The sequence below is a fragment of the Haliaeetus albicilla genome, chromosome 15, assembly GCF_947461875.1.
Source record: "Haliaeetus albicilla chromosome 15, bHalAlb1.1, whole genome shotgun sequence".
NCBI lineage: Eukaryota > Metazoa > Chordata > Aves > Accipitriformes > Accipitridae > Haliaeetus > Haliaeetus albicilla.
In genome coordinates this window covers 5,407,101-5,427,153 of record NC_091497.1, presented here as the reverse complement: position 1 = coordinate 5,427,153, position 20,053 = coordinate 5,407,101, and the positions used below count along the sequence as shown (strand labels likewise).

General features: G+C 39.7%; 1 protein-coding gene across 6 annotated transcripts in view; it reads right to left on the bottom strand.

Moving 5' to 3' along the window:
- The window catches only part of FGF14 (fibroblast growth factor 14), a 417,426-nt gene that overhangs the window by 8,513 nt on the left and 388,860 nt on the right, over window positions 1–20,053 (bottom strand). For all 6 annotated transcript variants that reach the window (XM_069802372.1, XM_069802375.1, XM_069802378.1 and 3 more), the window contains one exon: window positions 885–1,083. In XM_069802372.1, the coding sequence (XP_069658473.1) occupies window positions 885–1,083 (199 nt within the window). The remainder of the gene's footprint in view (window positions 1–884; window positions 1,084–20,053) is intronic.

Sequence of the window (20,053 nt, the reverse complement as noted above, 5' to 3'; positions counted from 1 at the left end):
AACATAGGATTATTCAGATTCTTTCCTTATGATGAAACTCTAAAGCATTTAACAAACTGATCCTTCAATCATAGATTTTAAATTAAAATGTTAAAAGAAATGGGACTGCTAACTAAAGGATTACTCAGGTATGTGTTTTCAGATGTTAAGTCATGAGATAATTTTCAGAATGACTGAGGCTATGTGTAGCAATAATATCACTGAAATTTGGAGTGCCATCAGGACAAGAAGCAAAAAGCAGCATAGGTTTATAAAGGCCTGCAGAATACATAGGATAACCCAAAAGTTCCAAGAGATAAATTAATGTATTTTTCAGATAATGTGTGACATCATTTTAGTGTGTTAGTATGACTTTTATTTGCTTCTATCTTGGTTTACAGGCCAACTTACACAAGTTATGTGCATTACATCAACTGGCCAAGTAATACAGTATGATTTATTTTATGAAGACACCTTTGGGTTTTGTATTAGAAAGCTTTTACTTTGAAATGCTGACATTTCATCCATTCCCTTTATAACTCCGAATTATCCTACAATATCCATTATTTCATTCTGCTTAATGAAAGGACTCTTTTCTCACTGCAAGACTCACAACAGCTTATATCCCTATCGAAAGAATATTTTAAAAACAGCACAATGCCCTTCCACAAAAGATTTCTTTTCTTGCAAAATGACCTCTCAATCCCTGGAAAAAATGTGCTTACATATGCCCTTTCTAGCATCACTATGCTGAAGCACAGAACCGCTCCATGAATCCTGTGGACTGTCATTTGGAATGGCCCCTGTGCAGGGCACACACATTCACAACGGGTATTTTAGAAACCAGTCCTTCTTCTTCCTGTGACATTTATAGGAGGATCTGCCAGCAATGGACTGAGCCTCACCTTCCAATGGCTTGGGTAGAAAATGAGCTGCTGGTTTTGTTTTCTTCACTCTGTTGCCTTTCATGACCTGCCCTTCTTTGTTCAGCCCCAAGAACCAGGCCCTCCCGGACTCCTGTTGTCTGTAGAGCATGGATGAGTAGATTACATAATAATTTTCAAAAACAGACTCCTTGAATTTGCACTCTGGCGTAAAAAGTTCCTGTGGGAGGAAAAGTAAATGTTAAATGATGTCTCGAACGTGCGGCTTCTGTTTTGTTAACTTACAAATACCTCTTGATAAGTTTGATATACGACTTATAAAATAAGGTTCTGCTTTGAGACCTGGAGATCCTTCTTCCTCTAGAAGAAGATTTACACTTTACCTCCACGTGAAGTTATTTCACCTCCCATGGATGCCTCTCTTTTCCCATCTGTGCAACAGGGATAGTATATTTTCAAAGTAGAGAGGAAGCGACGGGCGTAAAAACACTAAAGTACAGGCATAATTATTATTGTGCTTATTTTTCTGATAGGATATCCTTGTAATGATTAAGAAAGTCTGTGCTAAAACAGCATTAATGAGAAAACAGTTGTTCCATTTGAACATACTAAATGCAACAAACTCCCTCTATGGTTTATAGCAACTGATATTTGATGCTTAAAAATTGCTGCTACCAACATATTAAAATATATATCATTTCCCAGAGTCCGCATGGCCTGAAACACCACAGGAAAACACTATTTTGATGTTCAAATTTCTGTACAAAGAAAAATAATTCCTACTGACATCCTCAGCATTCATCCCCAAACTGGAATGCTTTTCAGAAGTCACATTCAGTAAGAGAGCAGTTGTGCTAAACTCTTACCTAAGGTTAACCTAAGCACAAACTTCTGTAGCCTAGTAGCCAAATAACAATTTAAATAGTTTTTTTAAAAAATAACACAAGTAACAGCAACAAAATAAACAGCGTGAACATATGTTGAAACTGAGTTTACATAAAGCCTTTGAAAAAAAACAAGCAAGTTAATAAGCAAATAAAATTACATTTAAAATATCATGAGAAAATAGGATTCTGTGTGAATGTGATTTTCTGTCTTTGGACACATCTGCTGAAACCTGTGGAAGATAAAAGACATAAAAGGAGGAAGTAGATGTGGAAAAGTGGACGGTAGCTTGCTAAGTTTTCAGGGCACAAAGTTCTCAGCCCTGAATCCTCTTTTTAACATTTTTTTCAGTTATCTTTCCCAAGAAGTAAAAATCTGGAAGTGTCATATATTTTTACTTCTCCATTCACAGTATTTTTCTTTTGCTTTTTTTTTTGTTTTCCATTTCTCTTTGCTCCTGGCCCCATGCAGTACTGAGTTAACACTCAGCAGGTAAGGCGTTTTCAGGGTCTCTATGCCATTCCCAGCTGCTTATATATTGCAAGAATTTCACAGCTGTTTCTGTCACAAATTTCCTTTCTGGAAATCAAAATCCTTAAAGACACAGTTCCCCATACCAGAAAGCACAGACAAAGTACTTTTCTGAATCTGCACTAAATGTCACTTAGTGCACAACTCAGTTCTCCTAATATTTCGGGGTACACACTATTTGTATCACCACGTCTTAAGTTACCACCTGTAAGCAAAGCTGTCCTGACGGACACCAGGCATCCTATTTGCTTTCACAATTATGGAGCATCTTTTAACTTCAAATAAAAAGAATTAGTGCATTTTATCCAGCCACAGACTAAAAGCAGTTACTAAAAGCAGCAACTGGGAAATAGTTTGTGAACCTGCCCTAAAATAGGTTGCAAGTACACTTAGTGTCTCTGGGTCGCCCTCATTTACAGGATGCAAAAAAATACTCTCTGACATGTGCCATGGCCGCCTTTTTGCACTACCGCTTCTTTACCACCTCTGTGCACAACTGTAGATATATATAGACACATACAGAAATGCAAATACGGTCTGTACTAGAGGCACAGAAAACTAAGGACAGGAAATACCTTAACTGCACCTTCTCCTTTGCCACAGGGCTTTTTCTCTCTCTGTTCCAAGACTTTAAGACATCTGTTGTCTGTGTTACTCTCCTTTCTCCTCCACTGATTTCAAATCACAGTAGGGCTCAAGGAGACTCAAAATAAAACCAGAAGGCAGGGTGGCATGCTAGAGGGAATGCCTGTTAAAGCCTCGCACAGGCATTTACATGTGAGTCATGTTCCTCAGCTGTTGAAACAGCCGAGCTAATCAGGAAATGCCTACACAACTCTCCTTATTACCTGCTTCACTGCAAATGCTACCCCCTGTGTTCCCCACTAAGTTTTACTTCCTTGTAAAGCTCAATTACCATAAACACTACTTCTTAGCCAATACTCACTTTTTGCTATAAACAAAAGCCGTTTTTCATTCCGTGCCCCTCCGTACTAGAGATGGTTGGCTGCCTGTAAATGCTACTTGTGGGTTTTCACAAACAATATCCATTAGGACACTGAAACATGATTCCTTCAAATCATATCCCACCCAAATCAAACCTGGCTCTTCCCCTCTCATTTCTTTGGCACGTACGGTGGTGTTTCGGACAGTGCACAGCGTATGAAGCGGTAGGTATTTACTTTACCCAGCCAAAAAAATGGACGATGCCAACGCAGTCACTTGGCTACTCTTGGATGCAGACTGATAGACTGGGCAAACAGGCATCATTACAACCCCTTAGTTATGAAAAGCATAGTAATAGTCTGCTAAATTTTTTTTTTTTTTTTTTTTTTTTTTGCATACGAGGAAGAGCCAAACCTGAATACTGTATTCTGCCCGACAGTACTGCAGCTATCCTACTCTGGATGTCTGGGTAGCGTAAGTGCTTTGGATAGCTTTGCATTCACCCAGGATATCAGGATGCAATTCTGCCTGGGATAAACTCTCAGTCAGAAAGTCACTTAAATATATGTTACATTAAAGCAGGCTAACAGATCCGCCGGTGTGGAAAGTATTCATGAATGAAAATTAGGCACCTGACGATGACGACGCTGAACTGCAACCATCAGTTCCTGCGAGGAAAGAATTAGTCAGAAAGGGACTTCTGAAATGGGCACTTTCCCTGGGACTCAGGTTGAAACGAAGTATTTCTACGTTAAGAGTGACGTCTAAAGCCTTGCCTCAGACACCATCTCAGCTGGCTGAAAAGCTGTAAGCACCTGTATTTTCTCCAGTAAAGCAGCCACGACACCTAAAATGCTGTGTCTGCATGTAGGCCAAATCTAGATCTGTATATATAAGGCTCAACCCAGTAAGAACTCTCAGAAAATGACTAATGTGCTAACAGCAGCGGCTTTAAAAAAAAATCATCCACAGATGACTATTCAAATCCATTGCTGGAGGGAAAGTCAGTACAATGGTATTTCATAAGAGAAACTCGATGGTTAGGGCACTCCCCTAGGCTACCTGCCTATCTGTATTCAACCTGAAGGAATCCAAATCTGCATCTGGCTGACATGAATCATTTAGATCTTCCCTGCAAGAATGACTTTTTGAGTAGGGCGGTCTTTACATTTTCTATTGGAAGTGAATGAACAAATTGCAAAACCAGACATGACTCGCAAACAAGAACTTGCGCTCAGGATTTCTCTTCCAAGGTCAGTGCCCAGATTTAACTTGTAGTCTTACATAAAAGGTGGCTTTCTCCTGTCAAAGCAACATTTGAAAAACAAAGTATATACCAGCTGCCAATTTCCAACACCCCAGGAGTGGGCTTTGGCTGTAAACTGCAATCTGATACAGCTTCCTGGGTCCTAGAGAAGTGAAGGATGTATTAAATTGCACCTTACCGAGAAGAATTTTCACTTGGATATTTTTTTGCCAGCTTCCCATCAAGCTTTTGCTTGATGTGAGTCCTCTTTGGAGATGTTTTAATTCTCCCAGTTGCTGTAGCATTAATAAGTATCACAACGCACAGGTTGTGGGTTCAAACTCCTGGAATCAAAAAGTTCTGTCACTGGGGAGTTCTTAGTTTTGGGGTTCCCACCAGTGTTGCCAAAACTCGAGCACTTTAGTATTACAACATAACAGAGCCTTAGCTCATGGAGGCATGCGGTGGTGTCAGAGTCTACTTTCATTTAACAACAAAACACAAATGAAATAAAGAGAGCCAGTATCCACATCGCAAACTTAGGAATGCCTGAACGAAGGAGCCCAGGTCACGTGTGTTGTCAACACGGAGATATAAGGATTGTTGGAAAACAATTCAGATGACAACTGAGATGAATTCCCTACCAAGTAATGTCTTTCTGTCAGTCAGAGGCTGAAGTCTGACACGATGAAGCTAGGCCCCCGTGCTAATCAATAATACAGCACAGCAGCAAATGGCTATAGTTCAAAATCAAAGTACAGCAAACTTTACTGTCCCACAAGTCATTGAGTCAATGGAAATAATAGAATGAGTTATCAGTGTAACTTCCAATTGCTGGGCTTTCACAGTTTAGTCTGTTCAATTTAGCTAGGTTTAATGAAGCTGCACATATCCATTTGTAGCCGTGGTCTTTCACTTAAAATAATCTGCACAAAGTACGGAGTTCTTCTACTACAGCTTTCAGAAAGAAGAAATCATTATGAAGCTATGGGTAACACACCTATGCTGCAAACCACAGAGTTGCAAAGTAAAAACTAGCATGACAACACAGCTAGCCATATAGCTTCTAGATATTGTTTAAAAATTACATGAACACCTGCAATTTCAAACTACATCTCTGTTAAGTCAGTCGATCGATAATGAACCGTCAGGGCTGAACAAAAAGTAACCTTCCACGGGACAACGTAAGACCACCTCTCTACCACGGTCATCAAACCAGGCCGTTCCAAGGACAAGGGCTTCCACAGAAGTTTCCTACCTTCCACTCCTGAACCTTCAAGCCTCTTTAAATTTGTGTTTCATTCTGAAATATAGGAAAGGAGGGTATCGTTCTAGTTACAGCTCACAGAAGTGACACAGCTAGCAGTCAGCCTCTTGAATTGCAGCAAGCAGCAAATAAGGAGGCAGTGGATTCCCCTGGAGGTGGGCACGACGGGACTCGGTCATCACACCAGGCAGCAAAAACTAGCTATAGCTTCTCCTTGGTGCCAAGCAGAAAACACAACCACAAGACAAACTCCAAGAGATTGCCAGGCGAGGAACAGCCAGTCTAATCAAGCACTGTAAAAAAACCCCGATACTATTTAGTATTTGCACTTAGAAGTCCAGGTCATGGAACAGGACCTCAGAGCTTTGGAAGTACAAACCAAGTGGAGTCTGCCTGATGTGAACACCTTTCAATCCAAACAGCGATTGATACAGGGCAAAAAAAACCCCACCAAATATTCAAGCAATGATATCAGCATGCTAGTAGCTGGTTATTGAACGTTTTTTGTAGGAATGATGACAAAGGATTTTTAAGGAAAGCCTGGAGAGAGGACAACACCAGCTCTGTGGAGACTTATGGGCAACTTCTGCAGAGTGAGAAAAGCAGCACAGAGTCAGCAGAAAGGTATTTGGGGGGTTAGAGGCTAGCAACACAGGAATCAAAAGAAGGAAGCAACATTTTAATAGTGGATAGAAAGGTTGGAAATGACTCATGAAGGGCCTTAACATTGAAAAGAAGCAGTTCGTGTTTAACGAGAAGGCACTCAAAAGAGAATAGAAAGACAGTTAAAATAACGAAGCCGGGAAATGAACTTTGTGGCAGACTTCTGAACAGAGGTGCTGGGGGTAGCACTGTATTTATCAGTGCAGGAGGGGAGGACGCTGGAGTAATCCAGGTGTAAAATGACGAGAGCCCAGAAAACAGCCGCAGTGCTGTGGAAGGGCAAAAGGCCTATCATAGACGTATTTATGCAGCAAGACCTGCAAGATCTGGAGGCTTCACCTGCACATTAGAACTGCAAAATACCTAAATTGATATTTCTCTGACTTGCTGCACATTGAATTAGGTGAGTTAGACTACCTTCTTACGGTATACCTATTTGACAAATGCTGGTGTAAAAGAATAAAAAAGACTTACACAAGATTTCCCATCCATAGCACCAAATTTTTCCAACTCTTAAGCTGCCCAAAAGGCTACAGTTCAAAATTATCTTGTTCAGGAGTTCCTCTTCAAATGGCAGAAAACCCAGAAGTACGTGGTTAGGTACTTTATGGATTAAGGAGAAATTGGTATTATGTTCCCTGTATGTTCAGAAGACATTTAGCTGATCTGGGCCCAAAAGCCCCCTTACACAAACATAATTTTTAAACATAAACCCAAGCAAAGTTGGCAGAATTTTCTATGTGCAAACTGGCCAAGTAAGATAGCGAGGAACATGAGGCTTTAGCTGCCACTACAAACCTTGCAGGGACTTTACTAACAAAGCTTCAAAATAAAAAGCAGTAATAGATGAACCTGCCGGTCCTACAGCCGCCCCATGAAAGCAGCAAATGCTCAAAAGTTCATTCACATACTTTCTAGAGTCTTCTGACAGAAAAATTTCCTTAATAGACTGCAACAGTCAGAGAACACCGTTATTGGCTCTTCAGAGCTAGTGTTATTTCTGTTCTCTGGAAGATTCCCAAACATGTGCACTTTAAAAAAATAAAAATTAAAAAAAAAAAAAAAAGGACTTGATATCACGCAGGTTAAAACCAGGGATGATTCTTGCTGGTTAAAGAATCACTGAGAGTGCCATAAGGATGTCAGTGTATAAAAGCAAAACTTTTAGCTATAATTACTGTCTCTCATTTTTTACTTTTTAAAAGACCCAAAGATGTGAATATCACTGCTTGTAAAGAAACAAAACACAACTTTTGAGTAAATTTAGGTGAAAGTAAATGTAAATCAGTGCTATTGGAAATATTAGCACTGATTTAACTGGGTTTCTAATTAGCAAGGATATGACTGGTAATGTTAATAATGTAGCAATGCTTTTATTCAGGTGCATTTATGAGCACCTAAGATAAGGTCATGAATAAAAGCCATATAGCATACAGAAGGACAAACTAACAAAAAATAGCTTGAACAGATTTCTGTGTGTTTAAGACAGTATTGGTCACAGCTGAATTTGGCTTCATTTTCTGTCCAGATTGAAACAGAACATAAAACAGCTTGGATTACAAAAACTTCCTTGTTTCATAACAGAAGAAGTGTTGCTTTGCTTACAACTAGCAGCTATGGTCATATTAAACTACAGTTTATTAAAGGCAATAATATTTTGTATGGAAGGCAGAGCACATACTCATCACTTCCATAAACTTACCATTTGCAAGACTAAACAATGATGTCAGATAAAAGCATATTTGAAATGATAACTTCAAGAATGATCCCAAAATATTACTTATATACACTAGCCAGAAGCAGTCTTATATATGTCTCTCCCCACCCACGCAGAAGTTAGTGTTATATCACAAGAAGTGCTCAGGTATTTATGTTCTTTTGATGGGTACCTACAATTCAGAGTCATCAACTCAGTGGGACATGGCTGAAATAGAACAAAATTTCCTTGATATAAGCGGTTCTGATACATGTTATTTAAGGTTGTACAGTTTGACTCCAAAAGTGAACGAATGTTTTTGAAATTAAGCCCATCATGCAGATCTGAATTATGACCCTCACATTAGGAGCGAGTGAATCAAGGTTGTTTAAATTCGAGAGAAGGTTTGGGGGAGCAGCATGGAAAAGGTTACTAGTTTTTCAAACGGTCTTTATGGCATTTATGTACCAAAACTAGAATACTTCAAGAAAAGTTCCAAAAGAAGAACTGCTAAAATAGTGTTGCCTCACCTGAATAAAAGAAGCAAAATGAATTTTAGAAATATTAGTGATAAGCCAAATTTGTAACTATGGGTTTAGAATGGGCTGCAGCCCATCGACAGCCATCACACGTTATAGCATATGGTCAAGTATATTATCCTCCTTCATCCTCACAGACATATGAAGGAGGGTGAAGTTATTTTTCTGCTTCAGTCCTGCTCTGAACTTTCACAGAAATTAGTATTTTCTGGCTTGAGTACATCCTTGGTTTTAAAGAAAATGCAGCCAGAATCTTTGTACCAGTGAAATGAGATATTCTTTCTCCAAGAGCAGAATCTCCTCCCCACCTCATCCTCAGCACCTAGCTTCCCTCAAGACTCAAATTTGCAGTAAAAATCTGCTTGAAGGCTTCAGCTTTAAACATCAACTATAACTGCTTGCTGTATCAACACAGAAAGACATCTTTATCTCCTGTACAGCATCTGTGAACAAAAGAATTCCAGTGTCAACAAGAAAGGCGCACACCCCAAGGCACGACTGAGAGAAATTGCGTGCATTGTAGGGAATATTTTCTTTCACTCCTGCTATGGGATGTTTTGGAGATCGTGAGTAAACCAGCCTATCTTTGCCAGTCGCTTCCACTCAGAACAGCCATAATTCATCAGCTTGTAGACAGCACCAGGTCCTCAGATAGAAAAGGTCAGTGCCAAGGGAAAAATGGGACAGCACTAAATTAAGAAACTGAAAGGAAGGATTTAACAACATAGCTGTTGAAACAAACCACGATGGGCTGGGGAACAAATTCTCATCCAGTCGCCCATCAATCCGCCGTTCTGTCCCTGGATGAATAATGCAGAGGGAATACAGAGTACTCTCAGATATAGACCGAACCTTTCCAAATGACAGTGGCATTTTTTAACACAGTTTTATCCAGACACTTACAGTCATTACTGTAGACAATCTTCTGTAATCCAAATGCCTCAAATAATATAAACTATCAAGAAAAGAAGCAAAATAGTGGTTGAAATTACCAAGTACCCAAAAAGAACCAAGGAAGATGACTTTGTTACCATTTACCACTCACAAAATCTCTGCTCCTCTGTAATAACACTGAAATGCTGGATAAAGAAAACCGATTCCAGTTTTTGCCACTGCATAACTGGTATATTAGCATTAATTAGCTACTATAGCACAGTGCCAGATGGGACGGTATATTTTCATACATTTGGTGTTGTTACAGTGTTTACAGACCTCCCCGAGTATGATAGTATGACATGTCCATAACTATCTATAAATGCAAAAGTAAATATAAATAGATGCAAATTCAGAGGTATTTTTTAAGGTATACTTTAGACTCTTTCAGTTCTACATGTTCCTTCCAAAAGATGTGTGAATTTATGAAAGTTTTAAATGGGTGTCATTTACAAGCTGAGAAGCTAGAAAAAGTTGCAAGAACACTCAAGTTATAAGAAGTGGCCTACTTTAGTGTACTCTTTTTTTTATTTCTTTTTTTCTTTACAGTTGTAAGCTTGTTTTTCTGCTTGCAGCCTTTTTTAATGACCTCTCAGTGCCTGAATTATACTGCCTAAAGAATCAACTATTATAAAAGACTGGGGCTGGAATGAATAAAACTCAGTTAGGGTAGGTCAATTATATGAATTTCTTGCTAACTTCGCTTTGTCGTCCTTCTGCTGTTTTACGCTGGGTGTTCATAAGAAGAACACAAGAGGCGAGCCCAGGACCACTGAAGGCTGGGAAGCAAAGGGAACAGAGACCACTTTCAGATGTGTTACTTAACTCTTCTTATCCAGCAAACACACATTTTAGGAGAAAAACAGCAATTCTTTGCTCCTTTCACTGTGCATCTTCTCACCCAGCTTTGTCCTTCAGCCGTGGAAGCACTGCTGTAAGTATTCAACAGGTTTTCCCCATTTCCTTCCAAAGCAGCTTTCACATATGAAGACGAAGGGCCCTAAATCCATTCTCTGTTCCCCTTCCTCCTCTCCTTTTCCAATGAGAAGGTAGAAAATGATGGACGTCAAATCTTAAAGATGGCCAAAACCTGACAGGCTGACAGACTCTTAAATATTCTGTACTGTTTCCTGTTACACATTTTCATTCTTTCATAGAGATGGATGTCTACAGCACTGTTTCACTTAAACATAAAAAGTCAATGCACAACGGAGTGCTGCCCACCACATAATGTCTGTCCAGAAAAGCTAACACAGGAGCAAAGTTGCCTGGCCTGAAGTTAATGAATATAAACAAAAATCTTGAATTTCTTGCTAGTACTTTCAAATGCAAGTTCAGGAAATATTTATATATATATATGCAAATAGTAACTTTCACTAAAAAAAGTCTCTTTTCACTTAATATATTTCAGTTCATCCAGAGATCCAAAAATATTTTCCTGTTATTATTTAATTTTCACAGCATCTACATAACTGTTACTTCAAGTATCCATTATCAGAAGAACCTTAAAGTACAGAGATTCATACCCAAACGTTCAAAAACTGTATAGCGAATCAATACCAAAGACAAAAAAAAAAAAAAATCCATTCTGTCTCCTGTTTTAACTAAACAATTAAGGGGAAATAAAATGTCAGCCACTAAAAAGTATTTTTGGAATGACATCACACCATTAACCAGTTAGAAGTGGCGAAAGGAAACAAGTCAGACACTTTTGTGTATATCACTGTATGTAAAAAAGCAGAAACTTAACGTATCTCATTAAATAGGAGATGATTACATGCAACTCCTAACACACACTCAGCAGTGATGCTTGTTTTTGTTATGGATGGGTAACAGCAGGATGATTATAGATACATCCTTATGTTCAGACAAAATTCCTCTTTTAGCAACAAGCTTATAAAGGTTGATTATGAGCAATGTGAATATATAGATGTCTGGCAAAACCCATAAAGGTATAAAAATCAGAGTGGCAGCAAATGATTAGGGCTTTTTATTGTGTTACAATATGCATTGCAGAACTGCAAAAAATGTTTGGAAATAGTTTTACCAAATAACATTCATAACAACAACAAACAAAGCAAGATTTTTATCCATAGCTGCTGGCAACTGGGTGATAATCAATGCCACTACTTGCTCAAGGTGTTAGAAATCTGACAATTTCCCATAAAATCAGTTAGACCCTTGCTCTCAAGCCTCTGCTTAACTCATTGTCTATTATAGCACATTCCTGTAGGTGTCCTGTGGAAAGTCAAAGCTTAATATTGCATGGATAACAACATATTGATCCTAGAGCAGGTTCAATCTATTAATGAACAATCCTGATGAATAATGAGATGTACAAATATCCAACTTTTAACCCTTCTAATTTGCACCTGAGACTGCAAATGAAAAAAAAAGAATAATTGCTTTTTTTTTTTTTTTTTTTGGCCTCTACAGAACTCTAATGGGAGGACTGACTCCTCTATATCCTATTGCTTTCCAGCGGAATGCATTACACCATATCACACACCCAACAGGTTTTGCAAAAAGAGCCTCAGCTGTGGTGAATACGTTTCCAAGAAAGCAATGAGGTTTTACTCACGATTATGGTTGCTTTTACTGCTGCTTGGAAGTGAATTTACATCACCTATGTTCCTGAGAAATGGAGGATCTTCCTCTTTGCCAACATGGCGTTAAAAATGCATTCTCTATTGACTTGAGTGGCTAATTGCAAAGATAAACTGAACTATAAAACATATACTACTATTGAATTGTGTATAAAAACAATTGGAAGCATAGGCTCAAGGTCAAAACTACAGCCTACTCAGAAGAGCAAGTCAATCTGTAATCCACCTTTGACTGGCAAAAGAAACACAATCAGTACACATATTAAGGTGTTCCCTACTACATCATCTGCAAGAAGCAGGAGTGAACCGCTGAATGCAAAGAAAAGACTGTTTTAAGGTCTTACAAACAGCCTATTGATTTCTAAAGCAAAAAGCACGGAGGTGAAAATATCAGGTATTTTCATTTCCAAGTCCATTGGAAACAAAGTTCTTCACCGGTTCACCAAAGCTGAGGACATTCTTTCATATCTTTCTTTCCCAAGAAAGGTGTGCATCGAGCCATACCGCACAGAAACGCTGAACCGCAAGGGATAATTCAGAAAGGCTGGAAAGAGGCTGAACTTCAGCCAGTGACCTGGTTACCCCCGCCTGATGCCTGGTGATGCCTCTGAAATTACCAGCTGCCTTTTCAGAGAGCAATTAGTTTACCTGTGGGTTAGGAGCACTAATTTATCACTTAGTCCCTAGCTCTGCAGACCCCAGTGGTCCTTGATAACTCATGTAACTTTCCCCTTACACCTTTTTTCATTGCTCGTAATTTACCTGAAGAGCTTTGGGGTTGTTTCCTATACACTCCTGTTTTCTCCTTCGCCATGGCAGTGAGCCTATGCTCAAGTCTGTGCCCATGCTGAGGTGTTATTTCTCGTGGCCAGAATGTCTTCCTCACCCTTCGTGTCCACCTGCCAGCTCCAGCTCCGGCCAGGGGCTTTTCCCCAAGCAGGGAAATTCAGACAAGAGGACACACGCACTCACTCATACTCACATCCTTTCACCCTACAACTTAATTCTAAACTTCAGCATCGTGGCCGAAGGCAAAGGACGTATATCCCTAGATTACCTGTCCACGGAAGAAGTTCACCAAAATTTCTGTACTTGCTTTTCAGATGATATCCTGTCATTCCTCCCCATTGGTTCCTTTATATTCTTTTTTATTAATATGTATTTACATGGCTGTCTTCTTTTCTGTATGTGCACAGGTCTCGCAGACATTAAGAAAATCCAACAAAACAAAACAAAAAAAACCAGAAAAAAACCCCAAAAATAACAGAATCAAAAAAAGATCTAGCAAGTTTGTTATTTTGAGAGAAGCTTGGAGCAGGGGAAAAAAAAAAAAATCAGCACAGAAAAGAAAAAGGTGTCCCACCAGTAGACTATGCCTTAATTCCTCCAGAGCAAAGTTCCTTGTAATTACTTTTCCTAGATAGGCAAACTGTTCATTGACTGCTCTCCCGTCGTGAAGCACTGACCACACTTTTGTAAGATTGTGCCTCCTTGCTTACAAGATTGTGGGATTTTTTGTCTTTTAGTATTTGTTGATCCACGTTCCGTTTTTCTTGTCCATTTCCTTCAAGCCATTCAAGAACCTTTTGAACTGTATGTTCTCTTTCTTTCTCCCACAATAATCAAGCCACCAGCACATTAAAATGTTGCTACGGGCCATATGAACTCCTTTGTCCTGAGAATGTCACAGTGATTGCACGCATGTTGCCATGCCCACATACGCTGAGGAATGCATTTATTTACCTTGACCTTAAACTGACATTGAATGGGGCAAAGATATGACTCCCTGCTTATACTTTCATCTTTTGAGCTATAAACACACAACTCTCTTATCCTCAGCTTTATCTGGATTTCCAATTTCTCCCACTGTGTCCCAAAGGCATTGCATGGCATGTATTTGTAAAATGTATCAAAATTGCATATATGTTCTGCTCTTATTCCTATTGAATTAGTTCACTAAGTTCTTAAAATGAAGCAAAAATGCAGATAAAGCACCTATGCTTAGTCTTAAATTTGTGTTTGATTTGTTTACATTTCTTTTAGCTTCTACCCCTGACATTGGTCCACCTAGATACAAGCAGTCCCATGTAAGACTGTGTATAAGAGCCTATTTTTCAATACTTTACTCATCACAAATGAATTTGGTCCTCATGCTTGTATAAATACAGAAATAGAGATGGATGTGTTCTTTTTTCCCCCCAAATTCCCAGTACTGCTGCCTTTGTATTGTCAACTGGTGATTTTTTTTTCTTGCTGCTCATAATTCCTTACAAAACATGTTTTTCAACCATATCCTCATCAAAAGGAAAGTTAAAACAAGCAGACTTCAAACAGGCAGCCAGAAAAGGAGACATCAGATTTGTTAGATTTTTTTTCCCCTTTTTTTTCCTTTTTTTCACAAAAACATTTGCACCTGTTCAGAGGGGGCAGGCGGTGAAAGATAAACACCATGCATATGATTCACAAATATGTTTCACCGTATGGAAAGAAAAGATGGACCAGAGAAAAGGGGAGTTATTTTTCCTGTTCCGCAGTATTTTTAAATTTCTTTTCAATAGAGTTGAAATACACCTCTCATTTGCAGAAAATATGCTAACACAAGATGTCATTCAATATGTACATTCAATACCTAAATAAAATACCACACAAGACCTTGGGAATGAAGGAATCAATTGTGTATATCTGTATAATAAAACCCTACATTTCTTCCATATAGGGACCAGAATACGTTCAATACGGAGGTAGCCTTTAACTCGGAGGTTTAGATACACAAGCTCCACTGAAGAGGCAAGCAAATACAACTTTTCGACCGGGACTCAAGCAGCTGGTTTGACTCAATGAATGTCAGGGCTGATCTCCCCACCAGTAACCCACAACGGTCCAGAGGGACCGCTGACCACCACGGCTCCAACCACTGGCACATCCCTGACAACAAGGGGAGCCTGCAGAACTGGCTGTTTCTGCAGTGGAATAAAGTGTAAATGAGAAACACGCTTTCTGTGGCCATGATCTCCAAGGGCCAAGGCAAGGACAGAAAGCAGACACAGTTTTAAATGCATAAAACCAATGGTTTGTGGAAGAACAAATGAAAGAGTGGACAAAGAAAGGGAGCTTTGACTGTAATAAATGGAAGATTTTCCAAACTGTTTTCTGTGTTACGCTGCCTTGTTATCTTTCTCCTTCTTCTTCTTCTTCTTCTTCTTCTTCTTTTTAATTTTTTAAAGAGAAATTTAGCTGTGATTTTTAACCTATTTCCTCAGGACTTTGTTCATGACACTTCCATTCCTTTGCAAAGAATTTAGACAGCTACTGAAAAAAAGCACTGAGTTTAGAAACTATTATTACCTATTATTCTTTTCAAATATCTGATTTCTATAATGGGTTGAGTATAGACTTGTGGGAAAATAACAGTAAGGAGACCAAGTCTGGTCATAGAGGGTTGGAGCTGCTGTATTTCATGCATCAAAATTGAGTTTGCAGAGGCATTACGGGAGAAACCAACCAACAGAACATGCAATTGAGAGTATAAAACTTACTGCAGGTAACACCCGTCTTCTTCTGCCTCTTCAGTTTGTCTGTCACGTCTTTTTAATTGTTTGTGCTTTTGGACTAACTAAAAGCAAAGAAACAAGCAAAAAAAAAATCCAAAACATCTAGCTATTTTGGAAATGTGAGTAACTTTCTACTACATAATTTACAGTGTTTTAGTACAGATACATCCCTTGGCTAATCCAGGTTTAATTCTTTATACACTGAAGGTCTCAAACAGCTGGAAAAAAAGACAATTGTTATATGTTCTTGTTAAGTAATTAACAATCATCTATCAGACCTCTTAGTGCTTAAAACAATACGACAGCAGCAATTGTGCTGGTTTTTTTGGAAACAATCACACATACTCTTAATATTAAGGAAAAAAATAAACATTTCTTTTTAAATCCACATTTAAACGGAGCTTGGTTCGTGGTACAATTTGTGTGGATTCCTGACAATGCAACATCTCTTTGGCATTTAAGACCCGGTCATCTTTACCGTTACATCACCTTGCAGATTCAGTATTTCACCAAGCATTCAGAGGTGCCAGTGGGAAGCACCAAGATAGCTGGGAAATCTCAGGGTGCCGAGCAGGTCGTTTGGCTGCCAGGAACAGGCTGTGAAGTTCCAAATGAGACTGCTCAGGGAAAGAAGAAACCCTCTTCGTGCACTGATACCGTGCTCTGCCAGCGATTAGAAGACGAGCGCTGCTGCTGCCCGTGTGCGTGCAGGCGTGTGTCGCTTCTGCTGCTTCTGGGAAACCAGCAGCAATTAAACCGATGCTGCCAGCAAATATGAAATCGGAAGCATTGGATAGACCTGCCTGCACCAGTCACTAATTTCAGAGAATGAACTTTAATTCTCTTATCTCCTTGCATGAGACCAAGAATTAGAAAACAGGGAGCCACCGTGAATTGTGTCCACAGTTTCTGCTGAGGTGCTCAGTCCCCAGCGGTCACAAGAACATGCTGTTTACATTGTGTGTGATTTACACTGATAACAAAACCGGTGTTTCACAAGAAGATAAACATAAAACCTTTTTTCCTTATCTTTTTCTTTTTTTTTTTTTTAATTTCCGTCAAGCTTTGTATCTTCAAAGGTCTATACTAGTAAGTCCACCCACCATTACTAGCAAATAGGTTGGAAAAAAGCCTTTGGAGTACATGTTATAGCTAGGAAAACCTGAGAAACTGAGATTAAAACTGACATTCTCAAAGGCGGTCTCCGATTATGAGATTATCGTTTTAGCAGCGATACCTGGAGGCCAGACGTTCAGCCGCACAGTGCTGGGCAGCCCCTCCTCCGCTCTCAGCAGCCTCAGCGCTTCTGAAAATCAGGCCAGGAATTCTGATGCCCAAAATACACAACTGTGGAAACCTACAACTATGGAAATCTACACATCAACGATTTTCCCTAAACTCACAAAATCAGTCCCATTTTTCAGTCCAGCTAAAATGCACCGCTTGCCAATGTTGTGCCTCCTCAGGAAGCCCCAGGAGTGTTACCCCTGTGCTGCCCCGTCTATACCCGCTGCACAATGCTTAACGTAGAATTAGGTATTTCGCTATCTAACTTAAAACCAGACAACATATGCAGATCAAATGCGATGCAGTGTTGTGGTTGCAAATCAACCCCCAAACCTATTTAGTGTGGAGGTGAAAAGATTTTCTGCTGGTGTTTCAGCAGTGCAAGTGTTTAAGAAAAAGGGAATCTGCTAAATGAGTTTGGAGAACAAAGTTTGCAAGCAGGAAAGCATGTGGAGAAATTCAGAAGAAAAGAAAAAAAAGGTTCAAACTTAGTTTGGGAAGACCTGGAAAAAGAGGAGGAGTGGACATGGGACAAAGTTGCGTGATGAGACTACAGAAATTCAGAGAAAAAAAAGTCCAGATATTCAAAGGGCTCAGTCATATGAATTGGAAGGAAAGTTCATACGGGCTGAGACACTGGGTAAATGCACAGGTCCAAAAGTGCTAAACATACAGGATGGGTGGGCCTGAGGGCATCCTGCTTCTCCAGTCCGGACACGCTGTGGCCCTTCGGACCCAGGCAGGACGCTCATCTAGATCTGGGAAGTGAAGGGCTATGTCCATAGGGCAACCAAGTTGCCAGACATTTTGCAGCCCGTGACCGTAAAATTAGGCCGAATTATGTGTAAACCACTTTTTCAGAGCTCTGAAGCGAGCTGTGTATTTGCTCACGATGACACCCAGGGGAGTACCATCCGCCCCCAGCCTCAGCCGATCAATTCCTGTTAGCAAAGCTATTTTAGAAACTGAAATTAAGTAAATGGAGCCATGCTTACAAAGAAAAGGGGGAAAAAAATCCCCTCTGCTTTATTTTTCTAACCTATCACTGCCTCCAGAATGCTATTGCAGGTATTTCATTATTTGCTCTTATCAATAATAACAAAGAGGTGCAATATTTGAGAAAAAAAATTACCCCTTCTCTACCCACACCCTGTCTGTCTCTTGCCTGACACTTCTGAGGCTCATGACTTGTACAACACCCACAGTCTGCATACCTTTTACCGAAGAGTTATCTGGTGCCTCAGCTTGTGTATCTATTAAACGTAAGACTGACTCAAACCTAATTTACACTGGGCTACAAAGCAGAGGTAAAATTTTGAAATACTACACTGCTTGGCAAATTGATGTAAAAATACTCGGGGTCCTCATTGGGGGATAAGAATTAATGTTTTACTTACTTGGCTCTGCATGTCTGATAAAAGCGTATTTGCTTTTAAAACTGAAGGTGAGTCGTTCTCTTCGGTTAAACTCTAAATTTTAAATTGAGGTTAAGGGAAGAACTACACAGCTACCCCTGGCCAGAGATTTCACCAAGTACCAACCAGTAAATACATGACATGGCTCTCCGGGTGTTCACATCAGCGCAACTCCATGCCCACCATCACCTAATAGCGATTGCCAACGTGTAGAGTGAGCGTTGCCTCCTCCGGTATTCGGCACGCTTTGGGGGGATCAGTAACAGGGAGAGAGGCAGGAAAAAATAAGCACCGTGCCCAGATGCAGGCCGGTTTCTTCATGAAAGAGAAAGGAAGAAATGAAAGAGTGAAGAATAACAGGTAGTGAAAATAAAAACCTTGCCTGATTCATTTATTTACACTCCTTTCCCTGGACTTTTTAGTCTTGTTAGGGCTTCTTCTTTAGGGCTTCGAAGGCCCTGAAGTCAATTAAAGCCCCAAATGTAGCATAAACAGGTCAAACCGTGAGGACACTAAAGGGATGTCATTAAAGGTCATTTCTCCGGGACCAGCCTCTTCCCCTGGTCCCTGCCCAGAGGGTGCACAGCCAGATCCCCGTTTTTGGGGGATGCCCAGCCAGACCCTGGGGTTTGGGGTCTCCCTGGAAATCCCCACAGCAGATGGCAGAGGTAAGCCGTCACCTGAGCCCCCTGGAGAAACCATTGAGCCACGATGGATGTTCAACATCAGTTGCTTTCGTGTTCTTCCAGGCAAGCCCGCCAGCCAGGGTGGGTGGGTGAAGGATGCTGCTCCTGGCTGGGTCACGGCTCAATTTCTGAATATTAAAATAGACTCTCTCCCCCTCCACTGAACCTCAGCAGATACCAGGCTTTCATTATCTCGACCATTTCTTTATTATGCTTTTATTAGATTTCGCTTCTAAAATCATGTCCTCAAGCAACTGAATTTTTACATCTTTCTAACTTACGGGGAGTATTTTTGTTCATATGTCACTCTTTGTTTACATCTCAGGGTAACAGCCTTCTGTAGGTATCGCCACAGTTCAAAGTAAGTAAATTACCACTTGTATTTCACAAAACATGTTTTTCTCTCGTGATAATTTACTGCTTCAAAAGGAAAACAGAAATAGTAAATGGACAAAAAGGGGGAAATTGTTCTTTGATAACATTCTGGTTTACACGCTTTTACATGAAATGCAGTGCAAAAATTACAATATTAGCATAATCTTCTCTATTTTAATGGCATGAACATTTTTCTGACTTGCTGAAACCTCTACCAGAAGTCAATCCTCAGGGCCAATGAGCAGAATGGCAAATAGACAGAGCATATTTCAAAGCTGAGTAAAAGTACCCCTGAATAATTTATAATCATCAATGTTTTATTTGTCTAAATATAATATTTATAACTCTCATTTATGAAATTACTTAATGAAACATAAAATGTTATGAGCTATAATTTATTTTATTAAAATGAAAATCAGAAACTTTCAATTACGGGTACGGATAATCTTATCTGAATTGAATCCCTATTGCTGGGCACTCTCTAATTCTTCCTAAGGCTCAGAAGCTGCAGATGCATTTCTTACAGAGCAACTGTTCTTCACGAAGAACAGAGAGGCCTTACAGC